Here is a 23,025-nt window from a genome sequence, read left to right on the forward strand (position 1 = left end):
CAAGATCCCTCTGCTCATCCACACTACCAAGTATCTGACCATTAGCCCAGCACTCCATCTTCTTGTTATTCTTACCAAAGTGAAAAACTTCACACTTATCTACATTGAACTCCATTTGCCACCTTTCTGCCCAGCTCTGCAGCTTATCTATATCCCGCTGTAACCTGCCACATCCTTCCTCACTGTCAACAACTCCGCAAACTTGCTCACTCAACCTTCTAGCCCCTCCTCCAGGTCATTTATAAAAATGGCAAACAGCAATGGTCCCAAAACAGATCCTTGCGGAACACCGCTGGTAACTGCACTCCAAGATGAACCTTTACCATCAACTACTACCCTCTGTCTCCTTCCAGCCAGCCAATTCCTAATCCAAACCTCCAACTCACCCTCAATGCCATACCTCCGTAGTTTTTGCAGTAGCCTACCATGGGGAACCTTATCAAACGCCTTACTAAAATCCATACACACCACATCTACCGCTTTACCCTCATCCACCTCCTTGGTCACCTTCTCAAAGAATTCAATAAGGTTTGTGAGGCACGACCTGCCCTTCACAAAACCATGCTGACTATCCTTGATCACATTATTCCTATCCAGATGTTCATAAATCCTATCCCTTACAATTCTCTCTAAGACTTTGCCCACAACAAAGGTAAGACTCACCGGCCTATAGTTACTAGGGGTTATCCCTACTCCCCTTCTTGAACAAGGGAACCACATTTGCTATCCTGCAGTCTTCTGGCACTATTCCTGTAAACAATGAGGACATAAAAATCGAGGCCAATGGCTCTGCAATCTCCTCCATTGCTTCCCAGAGAATCCTAGGATAAATGCCATCAGGCCCAGGGGACTTATCTACATTCACCCTTTCCAGAATTTCCAACACCTCTTCCCTATATATCTCAAAGCCATCCATTCTAATTAATTGTGACTCAATATTCACATCGGCAACAATGTCCTGTTCCTGAGTGAATACTGACGAAAAGTATTCATTCAGTGTCTCCCCAATTTCTTCAGCCTCCACACGCAACTTCTCACTACTATCCTTGACTGGACCTATTCCTACCCTAGTCATCCTTTTATTCCTGACATATCTATAGAAAGCCTTTGGGTTTTCCCTAATCCTACCAACCAAGGACTTTTCATGTCCCCTCCTTGCTGCTCTTAGCTCTCTCTTTAGATCCTTCCTGGCTACCTTATAACTCTCAATCGCCCCAATTGAACCTTCATGCCTCATCTTTACATAGGCCGCCCTCTTCCCTTTAACACGGGATTCCAATTCCTTATTAAACCACAGCTCCCTCACACGACCCTTTCCTCCCTGCCTGACAGGTACATACTTATCAAGGACACTCAGTAGTTGCTCCTTGAACAAGCTCAACATATCGATTGCACCCTTCCCTTGAAGCCTACTTTTCCAAGCCACGCATCCTAAGTCATGCCTCAATGCATCATAATTTCCCTGCCCCCAGCTATAACTCTTGCCCTGCAGTGCACACTTATCCCTCTCCATCACTAGAATAAAAGTCACCGAATTATGGTCACTGTCCCCAAAGTGCTCACCTACCTCCAATTCACCTGGCCTGGTTCGTTACCCAGAACCAAATCCAGTTTGGCCTCCCCTCTTGTTGGCCTGTCTACATATTGTGTCAGGAAACCCTCCTGCACACATTGGACAAACACCGACCCATCTAACATACTTGAGCTATAGCTTTCCCAGACAATATCTGGAAAGTTAAAGTCCCCCATAACAACCACCATATTACTTTCACTCTTCTCCTGAATCCTGGAACCTGCAACAACCAATCCTGTCCCTGTTCTACCCATGTCTCCGTAATAGCCACAACATCGAACTCCCAAGTACCAACCCACGCTGCAAGTTCACCTACCTTATTTCATATACTTCTCGCATTGAAGTCTACACACTTCAAGCCACCTTCCTGTTTACAGGCACCCTCCTTCAAGATTGATGCCATGTTCCTAACCTCCCTACACTCCAGGTCCTGTACCCTAAAGCTACAGTCTAGGTTCCCATGCCCCTGCAGAGTTAGTTTAAACCCTCCCAAAGAGCACTAGCAAACCTCCCCCCAAGGATACTGGTGCCCCTCAGGTTCAGGTGTAGACCATCCTGTTTATAGAGGTCCCACCTTCCCCAGATCTTGTTTGATGGTTCAGGGTGTTGGAGCCGGATTACATGGATTCCCTACCCCCCCACAACTGGCCTGCTCTTCAGAACAGCCAGTGATTAAACGGAACTGCCTGAATTGGATGGGGAACAGCGGGTCGAATTTGTCTTGAAACCTAGGCTGTTCCAGTGACAGGATCTGTCTTCACTCTGTCCAGGCCTTATCTGGAACAGGATATCACCATGTCTTCGGAAACATTCCATAAATACTGCACCATAGGCTTCACCCACTTGAACAGAGTGCTGAAATATCTGCTGCAGCTTTTCCTGGTCCAGGATCTAGTGGATTCACTGAAGGTTAGTGACTGAACTGTAATGTTTGGGCTCTGATTTTAATTTCAGACCATGATGAATTTGCAATAAAACCTGGCTTCTCCCACTTTCTCTTCTCTCCCTCCAACCTGCTCCCTTCCCCCTCTTTCCCCCCCCCCACCCCCCGTTTTTTTTCTCTGCCCCCTTCTCTCTCTCTCTCTCTCTCTCTCCCTCCCCTCTCTCACTCTGTCTCACCTGTCGATCCCTCTTGCCCCTTTCCTGGTGTGGGTGCAGGTTTTCTGGGGTTGGGACTGAGCTGGGTCTAGGAAGCTTGCACTCCATCATCTTATGCCTGACATTTGCCTGTTCTGTCCGCAGCTTGCAGTTCTCATGTGGCTAATGACCTACGTTGGAGCTGTCTTCAATGGGTTGACTCTCCTGATTTTGGGTATGTTATAGCCTCAGGCTGTTCAATTATTGTGAATCTGAACAAAGTCATTTCCTGTGGAAGAGAAACCCAGGGCTGGAGAACTGTTGTGGAGGAGGGGTGAAACTGTGTGCAGGGATTGGGGGTGATTTGGGGTGGGCCATGTTCTGGGTATGGGTAGGGTGGGACACTGTGGGTAGGTGAGGTTTGGGTAAGGGGGTGCATATTCAGGATGTGGATTGGGAGAGAGCCTGTTTGGGTGGGTAGGGGAGGGAGATCTCAGGGTGGTGGCAGGAGGAGCTTAGACCCTTTGTGTGGGTGGGGGAAGATTTGGTGTTTGCCTGGGGCTGGGTGGGATCTGGTACGGGATGAGATGGGAGAGACTGGAACTGGTGCATTGTGTCGGATAGCTGTCAACATTGTGTGTATTTGTAGCTTGTTCTAACTGTGGTTATTTCTCTCCTTTGCTCTGTCTAGCGGTACTGTTGACCTTCAGCATCCCAATCATCTATCAAGCTTACCAGGTAGGTTCTTGATGGGGGGAGGCGGGGTGCTGCTGTAGGCAGTGTGCGCGCCCTGGGGTTATTCCCTCGCACCCTGTTGTGTGTGTCCTGTTGAATAGTGGGACAGGCGGGGAATCAGTTAGCTCTGTTGGCTGGATGGCTGGCAATACAGAGAAATGCCAAAAGCTTGGGTTCAATTCCTGCCCCCACCAGCTGAAATGATCATTAAGGAACAACCACCCGAAACCCCACTCACCATCTCTGTCTGATGAAAGAGCAGCCCTGTGGTCCAGTAGCACTATGGCAATTTTACCTGGAATGGGACAAGGTGGGCTGAATCTTTCAGGGTCTCATCAGGATCTCAAGGTGCATGTGTTTTGGGGGCTGAGTGAGTGCTAGGATTCTGTGGTGTGTTTGGGTTGCTGGCTTCAGACTGTGGGGCTCCACAAGGATCTGTCTGTGGTCACTGCCCCTGAGATCAGCAGAGATGTGATTTGGAAAGTTATTTCAGGAGGAACTGTAACTCCTTTGTGTTTTTTTTAATACAGACACAGATTGATCATTACATTGAACTAGTTCAGAAGCAGGCAGCCTGTGCTTTTGGGAAGTAAGTATTCTTTAAATTCTCTGAAATGCTTCTTATGGGGGGACTTATTCAAGCTGGGGATATGGGAAAGTACCACCAGTGCGGTGGAGATAAATGATTACTCCTCCACTCAGTCCCTGGAATCTGACTTCTGGGGAGGACTGAGGGGACAAAGCCAAATGTTTTCCCAGTTAAGCCTGACTCTCTGGTATCTGGTTCTGTTCAATATGTGGGATCGCTGTGCGTGGCTGTATTAGAGTGAAGTCCAGGCAAAGAATCTGAATCCCTCCTCTAACAACTCTCTTCCCTTGAAGAGATGTCACTGTCTCAGTTTTGAGGCAGTGATCTCTGCCTTCACCCCAACTCTTGGCACAGAATATTCAGCATTTCTCTTCTTTAAATTGAAAGCCCTCACCCAATCTGTCGCTATATCTCAGTGGCACAGTGGTTGGCACTGAGAGGTCTGGGTTCAATTCCACCCTCGGGTGACTATCTCTGTGGAGTTTGCATTTTCTCTCTTGTGAATGTATGGGTTTCTACCAGATGTTCCGGGTTCCTCCCACAGTCCAAAGTTGTGCAGGTTAGGTTGGACTTGCCAGCTAAATTGTCCATAGTGAGGGTTAGCTTTGGAAAATGCAGCGTAAGGGGGTGGGTCTGAGTGGTATGCTATTTGGAGGTTCGGTGTGAACTCGCTGGGCCAAATGGCCTGCTTCCACACTGTAGGGATTCTGTGATATGCACATTATTCCAAAGAACAAATCTGTTCTTGCAAAATCAGCCCTCCGCTTTGTATGTTGTTCATTCAGATAATTTTCTGTTTTCAGTCCCCAGATAGTGCATTTGTGCTTTTGGTTCTGACGAATTTTCCAGATAATGCTAACCTGTGAATGTGTGTGTGTCTCTCTCTCCTCAGGATCCAAGAGAAGCTTCCAGGCGCAAAACGAAAGAGCGAGTAACAGCAGGGGAGACCCCGCTCAGCACCCTCCATTGCCACTCCTCCCTTTGTCCTCACTACTAAACTAAAACTCTGTATTGGAGCTAAATGCTTGCTGTCTGTCTGCTTGGGCCTGCGTGCCACCATTCCTGCTGTTGTGGACTGCTTCCAGGATTTTGCTATTTGTTCTTGCCTCCCCCACACCCTCACCCTCTACCCCCCGGTCGATCTCAGCCAGCAAGGGGGTCACTAGTACGTTGTGTGTCTGTTGATCACTGGCTTAAGACACATTCCTTTTCTGCTGCTTCTGTTTCAAAGAGATTATAAATATATATATTTTCTGTTTTGCCCTTCTCTGAAAAACACTGTCTGTAAACTGCTGTAGAAATTACTGAGCTACAGGGTGGAGATCAAGAGAGAACCAATCTCCTTCCCCCAATTGTGTATATAATTGAGGGTGCATGTGAAAATATTTGTCACTGTTAACTGAACAGTCTTTGAGAAACTGGGGGAGGAGGAGTAGGAAATAGGCAAGTGACAGATGAATTTCTGAATTGTAAGTGATGTATGTCTGTAGTTAGTGTGTGTGTGTGTGTGTGTATATATATGCCATTCAATCTGCCCCATTCCCCCTACCAGGTTTCAGTACTGGCTTTGCAAAAGTAACTGTCCTTCCCCCTCCCACCCCCTGTCCTTGAGTCTTGTTTGAAGAGGACACTATGCTCTTGAGGTGCTGTTCTCATTTCATTCCCCACTTGCCTGCTTGGTCCATTGTGTGAGATAACCACAGATTGTCATTCCATTATGAGATATTCCTGCAGCAAACTTCACCAAGGGATGGCATGGCAATCTCAATAAAATGGTTAACCTCAAGGTACACTGGCCAATAAGCTATTGATTAGAAGGACGGGTGCGTGTTTAGGGGAGGAGCTATGATCTTTGGAATATGCCCCATGTAGGAGGGCAGGGCAGATAATAGCAGGACAAAGCCCATGTCGACCTCTTTCTGACTCTGTGTACTCGCACAGTTGTAACTCTGTATAGAACACTGGAGGGCGAAGTAGTGTAGGACTGCAAGGTGTGCGGTTGTCCTCTCCCTACCTAATAAAGGCCTGCCCTGTATTGGGGGCTTGCATGGACACAGTAGAACCTGCTACCTTTTTTAAAAAAACAGAATTCCTATTGCTTTGATTGTACTTAAACAAGCTCCTAGACATTTAATTGGTTGTTGTTAATTTTAATTGCTTAACTTTGTAGTTTATGATTCACTTCCCTCCCTTACTGTGCTGCACCAAGAGCGCACATCATAAAGGCATAACATCCTCATTGTTGGCCCAAAACTCTGAATTAATCTACTTCCATGTCAGGATTCAGCTTTTGACCAAGTGAAAAGTTGAAATTAGCTTCTGAGGGGTGGTATGTAAATCATGAGTCGAGAGGTTTGGCCACTGTGTGCTATAGCATTCTTCACTGAGCTTAGGTTTATCCATACAAATACTTAAGGGTGAGGTTAGCCACCCTATCTGTTGGCTAAAGCCCTTATGAATTCATGTCAGGACATTGCTGTAGCTACATACAGCCTGAGATAACATTATAACTGCAGTTATACCTTCCCTCCGTCTTTCCATTCTCTAACTTCCCACCCACTGCAGGACTGTTTGGGCAGTTGAAACCTGATGTTTTAATGTTTGTCTAGTAAGGTCAGGCTTTTTGGAGCCAATTGTGTTTTTGAGGGAGCGAACTGAACAGGGGAAGTATAACTGAGTGCTTGGAAATCTGTGTATGTTAGGATTAGATGGAACTGTTGAGAATCAGACAATTCCTGCAAAAATGTTATTGTGAAGTTGATAATTAAATTACATCCTTATTGTTTACCTGGTCTCCTTTCTATGTGTAAGAGATTTCTTTTGAATTTTACAAGCTGATTTCTGATAAATTGAGGTATATTCCTCTAAGTGCAAATGCTGCAGTCTCTCAGCTGGGGGTGGCGCAGATAGTTCCAGCAGGGGTTTCTGAATTGTCTTGGCAAGTCATATTGTAAGTAGTAACCAAACTAACTGGATGTTAAGTAGACGCTGGACCAATCCCACTCTGTATAACTCCACTCCAGTTTGCTTATGCACCTTCTGCTGCTCCTTATTTATATGCTGATCCTACCATGTTCACCCCTTAATTCTAATCAGCAACCATTGTGGCCAAACCACCCCCCACACACCAACACTACCATTCAATCTGCACCTTCCAAAACCACAACCACTACCATCTAGTGAGCTGCCTTCTTGAAATGCTATGGTTCATTTAGAGGTAAATCCACAAAGCTCTGAGGGAGTTCTAGCACTTTGACCCATTGACACTGAGAAAATGCTAATGTATTTCCACATAAGGATGGTATGGGGCTCTAAGAGAAACTTGCAGGGGATGGTGTTCCTCTGTTGCCTTTGTCCTTCAAGAAAGTAGCACTCCTGGGTTTGGAAAGTGCTGTCTCAGGAGCCTCTTCGGTGCATCTTGTGGGTAGGACACACTGCCATTACCGAAGCATTGGATGGAGTGAACATTGAAAGTGGTGGATTGGGTGCCAAAATAGGGGTTGCTTTGATCTGGATGGTATTAAACTTTTTGAGTGTTGTCAGAGCTGTACCCATCTATGCACGTGGAGAGAATTTCATCACCATTCCTGACTTGTGCCCTGTAGATGGTAGACAGTTCAGTCTCAGGTCAATGGTAAGCCCCAAGATATTGGCAGTGGGGAATTTGGTGATCATGTCATTGAATGTAAAGGGATGATGTTTAGATTCTCCTATTGCAGTTAGTCATTGTCTGGTAGTAGTGTGGTGCAAATGTAACTTGCCACTTGTCAACTCAAACATGGATATTGTCCAGGTCTTGTTACATTTAGATATGGACTCCTCAATAACTGAGGAGTTGTAAATGGTGTTGAATGTTGTGCAATCATAGGGAAATATCCTACTTCTGACCTGATGATGCAGGGAAGGTCATTGATGAAGCATCTGAAGATGGTTGAGCAGAGGGCACTACCCTGAGATGGCTGAATTCCACCAACCACAATCACCTTCCTTTTGTGTCAGATATGGTTCTAACATATGGAGAACCTTTCCCCAGATTCCCCTTAACTCCAGTGTTGCTAGGTCTCCTTGATGCCATACTTGTTCAAGTGTGGCATTGTTGTAAACGGCTGTCATTCTCATCTCATCTCACCTCACCTCCAGAATTCAGTTCTTTTATCCATTTTTGAACCAAAGCTGTAATGAAATCAGGAACTAACTGGCCCTGGTGGAACCCAAACTGGGCATCACTAAGCAGGTTGTTATTGAGCAAGTGCTGCTTGATCGCACTTTTGACAATACCTTCCAACACTGATTATCAAGAGTAGACTGGTCGAGTTGGATTTGTCTTGCTTTGTGTGTACAGGATATACTTAGACAATTTTCCGTGTGGGATAAATGCTAGCGTTGTACCTGCACAGGAACAGCTTGGCCAAAAGTGCATTGCAAAACCTTTTATAGCAAGTGAAACATGGAAGCCACAGGAAAAATCCTGCCCAACAAAAGAATTCCCACAAACTCCAATTCAACTTCTGAGGTTTGCCTTGATGGCAATGAAACTTTGATTGAACTCTCCATCATGGTTTCCAGTCCAAATTGGCTCTCATTATGTCAATAGTTAGGCTTTATGGTCAGGGAGGGTGATCCTGTCAATTCATGAATTCCATTCAATCCTGCACTGTATCTGTCATGGGGACTTGTCTGCAGGGATCTTTGATCCATATCTAACTCCAAACTGTCCTGGCCCTAGGAGTTTTTGATGGGGACACTGTAGAGGGAGCTTTACTTGCTGTCCCTGTCCTGGGAATATTTGATAGGGTCAGTGTCGAGGAAAGCCTTACTTTGTTTACTTTTAGATCAATAGAGACACCACTGCCCCTATCCTGGAAACGTTTGGGGACAGTATGGAAGTAGCTTGACTTTCAGTTTAAAGGAGTAGAGAGAGCTTTACTCTGTTTCTAACTCGGTGCTGTACTTGTTCTGGGTGTATTTGATGGGGGTGAAGGGCTTATGCCCGAAATGTCGATGCGCCTGCTTCTTGGATGCTGCCTGACCTGCTGCGCTTTTCCAGCACCATGTTTTTCAGCTCTGATCTCCAGCATCTGCAGTCCTCACTTTCTCCTCCATATTTGATGGGGACAGTGTAGGAATTGTTATATGTTGTGATGAACAAGAAGGATGTTTTAACATTTTAATATTTTGGGATTTGTCTGAATAATAAATTTACAGTATATAGAGAGAGGCCACTGGTCAATTGACTCTGCTGCAGAAATTCGAGCTATCCAGGGTAATCCCACTTCCCAACATTTAGTCCATAGTCCTGCAGGGAATATTTAAGGTTTGGGTCCTGATACTTTCTCAATAAGTCAATGGTTTCTGTCTTTACTCTCCCTTCCAGCCTGGGTATTCCAGACCCTTACTGCCATCTGGGTGGTAAAAAAAAACTTTCCTTGTCTCCCATCCACTCCTTCAACCCATTGCTTTAAATATAGGTCACTGCCCCTTCACTTTTGATGTATACAAGTCAGAAGGTCATAAAGGAGTGGAAATGTATGCTTCACTGCAGTCAGGCAGAATCCTAAGTCACGGCAGGAACTTTCAGACCCCATTGGGTGTTCTGAAGAGCTGATTGCCCTCTTGTTGGGTCAGAGCCGACCGAGGGTCCATTTCTGTTGGGTGATCTCCCTGGGTTGGGGATCATGACATAAGACCACATCTCCACAGGTGTGATTCACAGGTGTGCTGTATCCTAGCCAAGCCTAAGAACTTTGCAACAAAATGTTGCAGGGTTTGGTTGGGGAATGGGTGTTGGGAGTATGAGGACAAGACTGGATCCAGATGTGACTGCTAGTGTTTAACCATTTCCTATCTCATTCTAAAGAGTCTTAAAAATAAAATTGAGAGGCATGGATAGTGAGGAGAATTTGTTTCTCAGGACAGCAATGTCAATTACTAGGGAAGATAGGTTTAAGGTAAAAGGGGTTAACTTTAAAAGGGATGGGAAAAGCAGGTTTTATTTTTACACCTATGATGGTAACTACCTGGAAAGTGCTGCCAGATTAGGAGGTGAAGGTGTGTACAATTGCAATGTTTAAGTGGTATCTTGACAGATATATGAATAGGCAGGGAATAGAGGGATACGGATAGCATAGAGACAAAATTTTAGTTTTAAAAAGTCATCAAGGGTTGGCATAGTCTTGGTGTGCTGAAGGGTCTGTTCCTTTTAGAGTCATGGAGTCACAGAGATATACAGCATGGAAACAGTCTTTTCGGTCCAACCCATCCATGCCAACCGGATAGCCTAATCCAATCTAGTCCCACCTGCAAGCACCTGGCCCATATCCCTCCAAACCTTTCCTATTCATTTACCCATCCAAATGCCTCTTAAATGTTGCAATTGTACCGGCCTGCACCACTTCCTCTGGCAGCTTATTCCATACACGTACCACCCTGAATGTGAAAATGTTGCCCCTTAGGTCTCTTATATTTTGTTGTATTTTTCGCTGAATTAGCTCCATGCTGACTCGACTGAGTAACATCATCCACGCCAGAGACTCAAAAGTAGTTGCACACCAACTTGTTTTACTCTTCAATCCAAGGGTGGCATCATGAACTGATATATATATTTGCTCCTGGTTATTTTTTGGCCCTTTGACCCATGTCCCAGTCACTCCCTGAGAAACCAGTTTCTCACATCTTTTGACTCTCTGCCGCCAGTTAAGGGAAGGGGGTGTCACAGCCCAGACAGTCCAAGCTCCCTGCCCCAATCCCTCCCACAGTCACCTTAGTCTACCGGCAGGAGTGGCTGATACCTTCTCCTTGGAGCACAGACGCTACCTTCAGCCACACTTGACATCAGAATTGGTGCAAAATAGGGTGGTTCTGGGGTGTTTCCTGATGGACACCTCTTGCTCCGCTCCTGCTAGTTGTGGGTGTGAGCATTTAACTGAGAACAGCTTTTGGGAGGGGTGATACTGTCAGGCATTAAAGCCAATGTTAACTGCCTCCTCCCCCAGTCCTGTATTTGCACAGACCCTACAGGATGTGTGCATGGGTGTCAAAAATTAATGCTGGGCACAGATCATTCCTCCTGGCTGCCTGGGAGGACTCCTGTTCCTACTGGAAGACAGTTGCCAGAAGTCCATCTTCGCAACAGTAGCGATTTTCTTGTTCCACTCATCCACAACCATCACCTTCTCGGCTAGTGTGTAATCCATGGTGTCCTGGTGTTTCTGGAGAATGTGCCTCTTGATGGTACTGAGCTTGAGGGTGGCCAGGGCACTGCCACACACCATGCAGACCAGGCCATGTCGCCACTGGTCATAGTCCATCAGGTACTCGAGACGCCAGCGCTCCTGATAGTTCCTCCAATGGTCCTTCCCTTGGCCCCGGCCTCGGGCCCGGCCCCTGACTGTCTGTGTCGGTAAGTTCAGATCTGGCTCCTCCACGCACACTTCAATTTCCACAGGGCTCGTATTCCCATCCCTCTCTCCATCCCAACTCGGGGACATGTCCTTTGCAAACTCCACGACTGGATTTTCCTCTACAATGCAAAAACAGGACAGTAACAAATTGCATTTTAATACCACGTGCAGCACACTAAAACATCTATAAGACATGGGAGCAGAAATTAGGCCATTCAACCGATAGAGTCTGCTCTGCCATTCAATCATGGCTGATAAGATTCTCAACCCCATTCCCCTGCTTTTTCTCCATAACCCTTGATCCCCTTGACCCTCAAGAGCCTATCTATCACAGTCTTAAATATACTGAAAGATCTGACCTCCATGCCTTCTGTGGCAATGAATTCCATAGATTCACCAATCTCTGACTGAAGAAGTTTCTCCTTCTATCCGTTCTGAAAGATCTTCCCTTTACTCTAAGGCTGTATGCTTGGGTCCTAATCTCTTGCCAATGGAAACATTTTCCCAATATCTACTCTGTTCAGGCCATTCAGTATTCTATAAGTTTCAATTAGATTCTTCCCACTCCTCCTCCCCCACCCCCCCCAATCCTTCACAACTCCATCGAATATAGACTGAGTCCTCAAATGTTAAGCTTTTCATTGTGGGTGGCACGGTGGCACAATGGTTAGCACTGCTGCCTCACAGCACCAGAGACCCGGGTTCAATTTCCTCCTCGGGCAACTGTCTGGGTGGAGTTTGCACATTCTCCCCGTGTCTGCGTGGGTTTCCTCTGCGTGCTCCGGTTTCTTCCCACAGTCCAAAAATGTGCAGGTCAGGTGAATTAGCTATGCTAAATTGCCCGTAGTGTTAGGTGCAAGGGTAAATGTAGGGGAATGGGTCTGGGTGGGTGCGCCTCGGCGGGTCCGTGTGGACTTGTTGGGCTGAAGGGCCTGTTCCCATACTCTAACTAATCTAAGAAAACAAAAAATTCTGGGACCATTGTTATGAATCTCCTCTGAACACACTCTAGGGCCAGTATGTCCTTCCTGAGATATGGGGCCTGAAACTACGCACAATACAATACAATCTCAATTATCTGAATTTCAGATTATCTGAACAAGATCTCAAGGTCCCGTGAAAACGGCATATGGTGTGCGTTGCCGGATAATTGAAAAATGTTCGGATAACCGGCACTTATAAACTACTGTTCGTTTACGATCAGGTTGATTATCAGAATGATCAACTATCTGAAAAAAATGGTCCCCTGTCCATCTCATTGGGATAGTCAAAGTTCTACTGTTTTCCAAATGTGGTCTGACCAGACCCTCAAGTACATCCCTGCTTTTATCTTCCAGTCCTCCCAAAATAAATGCCATAATTTCATTTTCCACCTTAACTACTGACTCAACCTACAAGTTTACCTTGAGAGACTCCGAGACTAGAACTCCCAAGTCTCTTTGCACTTCAGATTTCTGAATTTTCTGCCCATTTAGAAAATAGTCCATGCCTCTATTCTTCCTACCAAAGTGCATGACCTCACACTTTCCCACACTGTACCAATCTGCCACTTGCCCAGTTTCCCAACCTGTCCAAATCCTTCTGCAGCCTTCCTGTCTCCTCAATGCTACCAGTCCCTCTACCTATCTTTGTATCATCTGCAAACGTAACCAGAATGCTCTCAGTGCCTTCATCTAGATCGTTAATGTATAAAGTGTAAAGTTGTGGTCCCAACACTGACCCTTGTGGAACACCACTTGTCACCGGCTGCCACTCTGAGAAGGACCCTTTTATCCCCACTCTGCTCTCTGCCAGAGAGCCAAGTTTCTATCCATGCTAGCGCCTTGCCTCTAACACCATGGATCCTTATCTTACTCAGTAGCCTCCAATGTGTACCTTGTCAAAGGCCTTTAAATCCAGGTAGATAATATCCATCACAGAACCCTTCACAGAAGTGTCATTCAGATTGCATTTGAATACTAGCCATGTAGAAAGAAACAGGGACTTGCAATGAAATGTGAGGTCAGAGCAATCTGTTTTAAGGAGCGTTTCACAGGATGAAGACATCAGTTATAGAGTGGATTCCAGAGCTTAGGACCACAGACATCCAAAGATACACTGCCAGGGATGGAGCAATGGGATTTGCGGTAAACTCAAAAGATCAGAATTGGAGGATGTTAGACAGGAAGAGTTGTAGGTACTGGAGGTGACTGCTGGGGGAGGGGTGTGAAGGTCACAAAGGGATTGAAATCAAGGAAGAGAGTTTAGAAGTGGAACCATTGATGGATCAGGTTCTGAGAACACAGAATAATGGGTTAACTAGGATTTCCCCATGATTGCCATCTGTTTGAAGATTTGTAGCCCGGGTGTCCGTTGTTGTGGTTCTGTTTCGGTGATGATTCGGTGTGTTTTTTCTATTTCTGTGAATCATCAACGCCACACTCACAGGAATACGATTCACGAGAGAAGAGGAAAAGGATAGCCAACTCCCATTCCTAGACGTGTTAGTAGAGAGAACACCCAACGGAGAATTCACCACAAGGGTACACAGGAAACCAACACACACAGACCAAGTCCTAAACTATGAAAGTAACCACCCCAACACACACAAACGAAGCTGCATCAGGACACTATTCAAAAGAGCCACAACACACTGCAGTACACCAGAACTGCGAAAAGAGGAAGAGGAACACCTATACAAGGTATTCGCCAAAAACGGATACCCACGCAACTTTAATCACCAGATGCCTAAGAGATAGACCACGGAACGAGGACATGCCACAACCAAAAGGACTAGCCACACTACCATACGTCAGGAGCGTCTCAGAACTGACAGCCAGACTACTGCGACCCTTAGGACTCATAACAGCACACAAGCCAACTTCCACACTCAGACAACTCACTAGAACAAAGGACCCAATAGCCAGCACGAGCCAAACCAACGTAGTTTACAAAATACCATGCAAGGACTGCACAAAACACTATATAGGACAAACAGGAAGACAGCTAACAATCCGCATTCATGAACATCAGCTAGCCACAAAACGACACGACCAGCTATCCCTAGTAGCATACACTCAGACAACCAGGAACATGAATTTGACTGGGAAAACACTACCATCATAGGACAAGCCAGACAGAGAATAGCCAGGGAATTCCTAGAGGCATGGCATTCATCCACAAACTCCATTAACAGACACATAGACCTAGACCCCATATACAAACCACTACAGCTGAAACTGACACCCGGAAACGGCAAGAACATCCATCAACAGACACATCGACCTGGACCCCACATACAAACTACTACAGCTGAAACTGACACCCGGAAGCGGCAAGAACAAACCAGTATAAATACCGGAAGAAACAGCAAAGCAGCGCTTCACAGGAGGCTCCAATAGCACTGATGATGTTCCCTAGCCAGGGAACGAAACGTTTGCAGCAAAAACTTCCAGCTCGGCGAACAGAACCACAACAATTGCCATCTGTGATGTGTCATCAAATCAAACACACTAATATTCACTCATGGTTCTGATACTGCTCTGGATACACTTGGGAACCTGAACCCAGAACATTAAGGTATGTCAATCAGGCTCTGGGTCATATCTTGCCCAGTACTCGCTCCCCTCTAATGCACCTCTCCTTTGAGACTCAACATCCAATTGAGCACACAGTGCTGACTCTCAATACTAGCCCCTTCTTGGTATAATTTACCAAGTTGTTACAGTAGGTAATCGACGATTTCTCTATCAGGCCCAAGCCTGTTCTTGTGCTATTCTGGATATGAGACGTTGGATCAGCCATGAACCTATTGAATGGCGAAGCAGGATTGAGGGGCCAAACAGCCTGCTCCTGTTCAAAGTTCTTATAGTTTTATGGAAGTTGCATGATGATGGGTCTACACAGCTACAAGATGTAGGAAGCTATAATGACAGCATGATATTTTGACATGGTCAGTTTTCCTTGGGAGAAACTTCTTGTGGATAACTGCCTCAGAATTATAGATTGGAGGTGTGTGAACTCTTGATAGTCAAGAGATCTGATAGCAATGACTTTACCTGTAACTGCAGACTGTATTCTAAGGGCTGACAATTCCTCTTCCCGTGATTCGATCACCGCACTCTCCTGCAGAGATATGGTTTTCTTCCAGACATCCAGAACATTCTTCCTCTCGGCCTGATTGAAGTTAAGGGAGTGCGGGTGGTTCTGGAGGATGTGGCGTTTGATGGTGCAGAGGGCGACAGTAGCCAATGATTTTCCACACACCATGCAGACGAGGGTGTGCCACCACTGGTCATAGTCCATCAGGTACTCAAACCGCCAGTGCTCTTGGTAGTGACAGCGTGGCCTCTTACCGGCTGACCAGTTAGAACCTGTCCTGGGCATCACCAGTTGCACCGCTGTGCAGTCGCGCTGCAAAGCCCTCTCATTCCAGGCTTCCAGAATGTTCTCCTTCTCGGCCTGGTTGAAGTGCAGCGAGTGCGGATGGTTTTGGAGGATGTGTCGTTTGATGGTGCTGAGGGTGAGAGTAGCCAGGGATTTGCCACACACCATGCAGACCAGGCCATGCCGCCACCAGTCATAGTCCATCAGGTGTTCAAACCTCCAGCGTTCCTGGTAGTAACGACGGATACCTTTACTGGGCAACGGAGCCAGTGGGTTGTGCTGTGGCACCACCTGGTTATTATCAACAGAGGGTTGTGGCTGATCCAGCAACACAGGAAAACCCACCACCTCGACAACTGAGCCAACATGAAGAGGATCCAACCGGACTTCGGTCCCTTCAGGAACTAGGGAAAACATCATAAATTCACCAGCAGATAGTGACACACTCACTCCTCCTCACCCCACATTGGACCCCACCCATGATTTCCCACCCCCACATTGGCTCCCCTGCCCCCTTCAATGCATTCCCCATGTGGCTGGGGGAGGGGAAAAGGAGTTGGCCTCAGGACCAGGTGGTTGGGTGCGAGCAGAGGGAGTTGGCCTCAAGACCAGGCGGTTGGGTGCGCGCGGAGGGAGTTGGCCTCAGGACCAGGTGGTTGGGTGCGAGCAGAGGGAGTTGGCCTCAAGACCAGGCGGTTGGGGGTGAGGCTGGAGGGAGTTGGCCTCAGGACCAGGTGGTTGGGTGCGCGCGGAGGGAGTTGGCCTCAGGACCAGGCGGCTGGGTGCGCGCGGAGGGAGTTGGCCTCAGGACCAGGTGGTTGGGTGCGAGCAGAGGGAGTTGGCCTCAAGACCAGGCGGTTGGGGGTGAGGCTGGAGGGAGTTGGCCTCAGGACCAGGTGGTTGGGGGTGAGGCTGGAGGGAGTTGGCCTCAGGACCAGGTGGTTGGGTGCGCGCGGAGGGAGTTGGCCTCAGGACCAGGCGGCTGGGTGCGCGCGGAGGGAGTTGGCCTCAGGACCAGGCGGTTGGGTGCGCGCGGAGGGAGTTGGCCTCAAGACCAGGCGGTTGGGTGCGCGCGGGAACCAGGCGGTTGGGTGCACGCGGAGGGACTTGGCCTCAGAACTTGGTTGAGCTGGAGCTGCTGTGTACCTGTCAGTGTCTCTGGCTCCACCCCTGGCTGCCGGTTACTACTCTCTGATTGGTGACACTCGTTGCGCCCCTCCCCTATAGAGCAGTCCGAATAGAATCGATGTGTCACATTTCCTGGCACCTGTCGCACTTGGTCGACGCTCGATTGGTCAACGACGCTGTCCATCATAGAGGTGGGCTTCCCTGGAACTGATTGGTCGAGCAGCATAGTACTCTCCCCTGGCAGCTGCGCTAACTGACCGTCGCCGTGAGATAGAGCGGGAAACCGGGTCCCGTGCAATTCGAGGCCCGATTGGTGCGAAACGGCGGGAGCAGAGTTGTCGGCCGCTGATTGGTCTGTGTGAGAGAGGAGGCGGTGCCTTAGGTGTCCCGCTCCGGTTAAGGAGGGCTGTGATTGGTGCAGGAGTCGATCCATCCAAGTCGCCATGACGATACGTCGCTGACGGGCAGTCAGACTGAGTGAGGCCTGGTGCCTTTGGAGGATGTGCCGCTTTATGGTGCTCAGCTTGAGAGTGGCCAGGCCGCTACCGCACACCATACACACCAGGCCATGTCGCACGCCATCGTAATCCATCAGGTACTCCGTCCGCCAGCGCTCCTGGTAGTAACGCCTCACAGGCCGCCGGCTCAGCGCCCCCTTTGCCGGCTCCGGCCTTGGAGGAGACATCCTACCCGGAGCGGCCTCAGCCGACCTTTGATCCGCGGCTGGAGGTATCCCTGTGGGAGGATAAAAATGGCACATCCGTTGGACGTCTCTTGAATGTTTCCCAGAAATTCAATCTGGCTCCCCCCCCCCCCCCCCGGAAGCCATTCTGCCCCTCGAGCCTGTTATCCCATTCCTCATGTCCACTTTCCTGACCCTTTCCTTGATTCCCTGACTGATCAGAATCTATTTATTGAAACCTTACAAGGACTTTGCCCCCCACAGCGCTTTGTGGCAAAGGGTTTCAAAGTCTCACAACACTCTTGAGAGAAAATAAATTCCTCCTTTACCTCAGTTTTCAGTTGGTGCTCATCTTTTCCTTGACTATGCCCATTGATCCTTGACTCTTCCATGAGGGGAAACATCTACTCAGCATTTACTTGTCGAGATCCTTAAGAATCCCATATGTCTCTATGAGACCACCTTTCGCTCTTCTCAACTCCAGTGAGTAGAGTTGTAAAGATCTCAGCATGAAACAGGCCCTTCGGTCCATGTGGACTAGGTATCCTAAATTAATCTAGTCCCATTTGCCAGCATTTGGCCCATAAACCTCTGAATCCTTCCTATTTATATACCAATTCAGATGCCTTTTACATGTTGCAATTATACCAGCTTCCATCATTTCCTCTGGCAGCCCATTCCATACACGCATTACCTTCTGCATGAAAACATTGCCCCTTAGGTCCCTTTGATATTGTTCTGCTTTCACAGTTTAGACTCTGCTAACCTGGGGAAAAAAAGACTTTGGCTATTCACTCCATCTATACCCTTCATGATTTTATAAACCTCTAAAAGGTTACCCCTCAGCCTCCAATGCTTGAGGTAAAATGGTAGAGTCCCAACAGGTTAGCCTTTGTTCATAACAATTCCTTCATATTGGGGATCAATCCAGCGAATCTTCTCTGTACAGCCTCCAATGAAATTATATGTTTCCTTAAATAAGGGAACAAATACTGTTGTCAGTACTCCAGATGTGGTCTCACCAGCACCTTGGACAGTTGTGGTGAGACTTCCTACTCTTACACTCCGATCTCCTTGAAATAACATTAGCCTTCCTGATTACCTCAAGACCCTATGTGTTGCAGTTTCTCTCCATTTAAATAATAATGTTCTTTTGTTCCCCCATTTCAAAAGAAACAACACATCTTTGCACACATCCTATACTTCAGTTGCCAACTTCGTGTCCAATATATAGTAAACATGTGCAATCCCAGCACTGATCCCTGTGGAACCCCACTGGTTTCTTGTGTTGTTAGAGGTTTAAAACTCTCGAGGGCAATAAATTCTCATTTGCTCTGTGATCAAGGTAGTAATGTGCTGCAGTGCTGAACAGCCACACTCAAATGGCAAACCAATTACTTTCAAAGCCAGAGGAAAGATAGCAAGATCCCACAAGGGACAAATGCAGGGAAATGACCTGGTGATCTTGTTTTTATTCATTTATGTCTGTTGCAGGTAGGTCAGAATTATCTGCCTATCTCTCAATGCCATTCAGAAGATGGTGCGCATCTCATACAGTGTTGTATTTAAATGGTTGGTCTGCCTTGTAGATAGAATTAATGGTAGTTGTCTTTTCCCTAGGATGGGCGATTTCAAGAATAGGAGGCACATTTTTAAGATGAGAGGAGAGAGATTTAAAAAAGACATGAAGGGCAATTGTTCTAAAAGGGTGCTTCATGTGTGGAATAAACATCCTGAGGAAGTGGTTACAATTACAATATTTAAAAGATACTTGGGTAAGTACACGAATAGGAAAGGTTTGGAAGGATATGGGCCAGGAGCAGGTAGGTGGGACTAGTTTAGTTTAGTATTATAGTTGGCATGTACCAGTTGGACCAAAGGGTCTGTTTCCGTGCTGTATGACTCGATGATTAGCCCATTCTTTATCCGCAAAAATATACTATGTCCAACACCAATGGTTTTTATTTTATGACTTGACCTTTTGAGGTACTTTGAATATTTTCCAAAAGTTTAAAAATAACACATCTGGTTCTCCACTCTGAGACTTCCTTGAAAATAAATTAATCATGTGATTTTCGTTTCATGAGGCGACAGCTCGTAACCTTCACATAAAGCTTGGAAAGAGACCCTTCAGCCCATTATGTTCCACTGGCTTCCGAAATGAGCATTGTTTGTTTTTTACAGAATCTGTTACGACGCAGGAGAAAGTTATTGGCCCAGCCTGAAATACAGTTTATCATACACAACAGAGAAATGAAACACTATTTTACATTTCAGTTAGTTCCTGTACGTGTAATAAAGATACAAGCCCAATACTCTCAACATCAACCATGGGATGAATGCATGGATACTCAAATCCCACTATACCACTAATTATACATTAGTATAATAAAGTGTAGTAGCAATTAACAAAATGTCCAATTGTTTCTCTTTAGTACAACTAAAGAAAATGAAAGAAACATCCATGAGACTTTTTTAATAACTCAAAATCATCTGTTCATTATGAACAAACCTTATTAAAACCAGGACTGTCTTGAAGGTAGAAGACAGAGAGTGGTGGTGAAGAGTTGCCTTTCAGACTGGAAGCCTGTGACCAGTGGAGTGCCACAAGGATTGGTGCTGGGTCCACTACATTTCGTCATTTATATAAATGATTTGGATGTTAACATAGATGGTATAGTTAGTACGTTTGCAGATGACACCAAAATTTGGAGGTGTAGTGGACAGCAAAGAAGGTTATCTCAGAGTACAACAGGATCTTGATCAGACAGGTCAATGGGCTGAGGAGTGGCAGATGGAGTTTAATTTAGATAAATGTGAGGTGCTGCACTTTGGAAAAGCAAATCTTAGCCAGACTTATGCACTTAATGGTAAGTTCCTAGGGAGTGTTGCTGAACAAAGACAGCTTAGAGCGCAAGTTCATAGTTCCTTGAAACTGGTCACAGGTAGTTAGGATTGTGAATAAGGCATTTGGTATGCTTTTCTTTATTGGTCAGCTTATTGAGTGTTAGGAGGTCATGTTGCAGCTGTACAGATGCTGGTTGGGACACTTTTGGATTGTAGCATGCAATTCTGGTCTCCCTTCTATTGGGAGGATGTTGTGAAACTTGAAAGGATTCAGAAAAGATTTACAAGGATGTTGCCAGGATTGTAGGATTTGAGCTACAGGGAGAGGCTGAATAGGCTGGGGCTATTTTCACTGGAGCGTCAGAGGCTAAGAGGTGATCTTATAGAGGTTTATGAAATCATGAGGGGCATGAATATGATAAACAGACAAGGTATTTTCCCTGGGGTGGAGGATTAGGGTGAGAGGAAAAAGATATAAAAGGGACCTAAGGGGCAACTTTTTCTCACAGAGGATGGTGCGTGTATGAAATGAGCTGCCAGAGGATGTGGTGGAGGCTGGTACAATGACAACATTTAAATAAGGTGGGTAAACATAAGGCGTGGATTAGTACTTGGGACTACGATGTTGTGGCCATCATGGAAATGTGGATAGAAGAGGGACAGGAATGATCGTTGGAGGTTCCTGGTTACAGATGTTTCAGTAAGATTAGGGAGGGTGGTAAAAATGGAGGGGGTGTGGCGTTGCTAATTAGAAATGGTATAATGGCTGCAGAAAGGCAGTTCGAGGGGGATCTGCCTTTGGAGGTAGTATGGGCTGAAGTCAGAAATAGGAAAGGAGCAGTCACCTTGTTGGGTGTTTACTATAGGCCCCCCAATAGCAGCAGAGATGTGGAGAAACAGATTTTGGAAAGGTGCAAAAGCCACAGGATAGTAGGCATGGGCGATTTCAACTTCCCAAATATTGATTGGAAGTTCTTTAGATCAAGTAGATTGGACAGGGCGGTGTTTGTGCAGTGTGTCCAGTAAGCTTTTCTAACTCAGTATGTAGATTGTCCGACCAGAAGGGAGGCCATATTGGATTTGGTACTCGGTAACGAACCGGGACAAGTGATGGGCTTATTAGTGGGTGAGCATTTTGGTGATGGTGACCACAATTCTGTGACTTTCACCTTGGTTATGGAGAGAGATAGGTGCATGCAACAGGGTAGGTTTTACAATTGGGGGAAGGGTAAATACGATGCTGCAAGACAGGATCTGAGGAGCATAAGTTGGGAGCATAGGCTATCAGGGAAGGATGTCATTGAAATGTGGAACTTTTTCAAGGAACAGATACGACGTGTCCTTGATATGTATGTACCTGTCAGGCAGGAAAGAGATGGTCGTGTGAGGGAACCTTGGTTGACGAGGGAGGTTGAATGTCTAGTAAAGAGGAAGAAGGAGGCTTACATAAGGTTGAGGAAACAAGGTTCAGACAGAGCATTGGAGGGATATAGGATAGCCAGGAGGGAGCTGAAGAAAGGGATTAGGAGAGCTAAGAGAGGGCATGAAAAATCTTTGGCGGGTAGGATCAAGGATAACCCCCAAGGCCTTTTATGCGTATGTGAGAAACATGAGAATGACGAGAACGAGGGTAGGATCAATCAAGGACAGCAGTGGGAGACTGTGTATTGAGTCGAAAGATATAGGAGATCTTGAATGAGTACTTTTCTTCAGAATTTATAAATGAGAGGGACCGTATTGTTGAAGAGGAGAGTATGAAACGGACTGGTAAGCTTGATAAGCTAGAAAAGATACTTGTTAGGAAGGAAGATGTGTTGGGCATTTTGAAAAACTTGAGGATTGACAAGTCCCCTGGGCCTGATGGGATATATCCTTGGATTATGTGGGAAGCAAGAGAGGAAATTGCAGAGCTGTTGGCAATGATCTTTTCGTCTTCACTGTCAATGGGGGTGGTACCAGGGGACTGGAGAGTGGCAAATGTTGTGCCCCTGTTCAAAAAAGGGAATAGGGATAACCCCGGGAATTACAGGCCAGTTAGTCTTACTTCGGTGGTAGGCAAAGTAACGGAAAGGGTACCGAGGGATAGGATTTATGAATATCTGGAAAGACACTGCTTGACTAGGGACAGCCAGCACGGATTTGTGAGGGGTAGGTCTTGCCTTACAAGTCTTATTCTTTGAGGAGGTGACCAAGCATGTTGGTGAGGGTAGAGCAGTGGATGTAGTATACATGGATTTTAGTAAGGCATTTGATAAGGTTCCCCATGGTAGGTTTATGCAGAAAGTCAGGAGGCATGGGATAGTGGGAAATTTGGCCAGTTGGATAGAGAACTGGCTAACCGGTCAAAGTAAGAGAGTGGTGGTAGATGGTAAATATTCAGCCTGGAGCCCAGTTACGAGTGGAGTTCCACAAGGATCAGTTCTGGGTCCTCTGCTGTTTGTAATCTTTATTAATGACTTGGAAGAGGGAGTTGAAGGGTGGGTCAGTAAATTTGCAGACGATACGAAGATTGGTGGAGTTGTGGATAGTGAGGAGGGCTGTTGGTCAGCTGCAAAGGGACTTAGATATGATGCAGAGCTGGGCTGAGGAGTGGCTGATGGAATTCAACCCTGTCAAGTGTGAGGTTGTC

At 46.5% G+C, this 23,025-nt stretch overlaps 2 protein-coding genes across 3 annotated transcripts in view; one reads left to right on the forward strand and one right to left on the reverse strand.

Annotated features, from left to right (window-relative positions):
• Positions 1–6,761, forward strand: part of LOC132836357 (reticulon-3-A-like) — a 34,397-nt gene extending 27,636 nt beyond the window's left edge. For both annotated transcript variants that reach the window (XM_060855838.1, XM_060855839.1), the window contains 5 exons: positions 2,344–2,482; positions 2,816–2,885; positions 3,342–3,388; positions 3,916–3,974; positions 4,867–6,761. In XM_060855838.1, coding sequence (XP_060711821.1) covers positions 2,344–2,482; positions 2,816–2,885; positions 3,342–3,388; positions 3,916–3,974; positions 4,867–4,909 — 358 coding nt within the window. In that variant the 3' untranslated portion in view covers positions 4,910–6,761. The remainder of the gene's footprint in view (positions 1–2,343; positions 2,483–2,815; positions 2,886–3,341; positions 3,389–3,915; positions 3,975–4,866) is intronic.
• A 3,124-nt stretch (positions 6,762–9,885) lies between these two features.
• Positions 9,886–23,025, reverse strand: part of LOC132836313 (zinc finger translocation-associated protein-like) — a 28,582-nt gene continuing 15,442 nt past the window's right edge. Inside the window, exons 3-5 of the mRNA XM_060855723.1 lie at positions 16,886–17,602; positions 15,412–16,143; positions 9,886–11,493 (exon numbers count right to left, since the gene is read on the reverse strand). Coding sequence (XP_060711706.1) covers positions 11,015–11,493; positions 15,412–16,143; positions 16,886–17,602 — 1,928 coding nt within the window. The 3' untranslated portion in view covers positions 9,886–11,014. The remainder of the gene's footprint in view (positions 11,494–15,411; positions 16,144–16,885; positions 17,603–23,025) is intronic.

Source organism: Hemiscyllium ocellatum, chromosome 46, assembly GCF_020745735.1.
Source record: "Hemiscyllium ocellatum isolate sHemOce1 chromosome 46, sHemOce1.pat.X.cur, whole genome shotgun sequence".
Lineage (NCBI taxonomy): Eukaryota > Metazoa > Chordata > Chondrichthyes > Orectolobiformes > Hemiscylliidae > Hemiscyllium > Hemiscyllium ocellatum.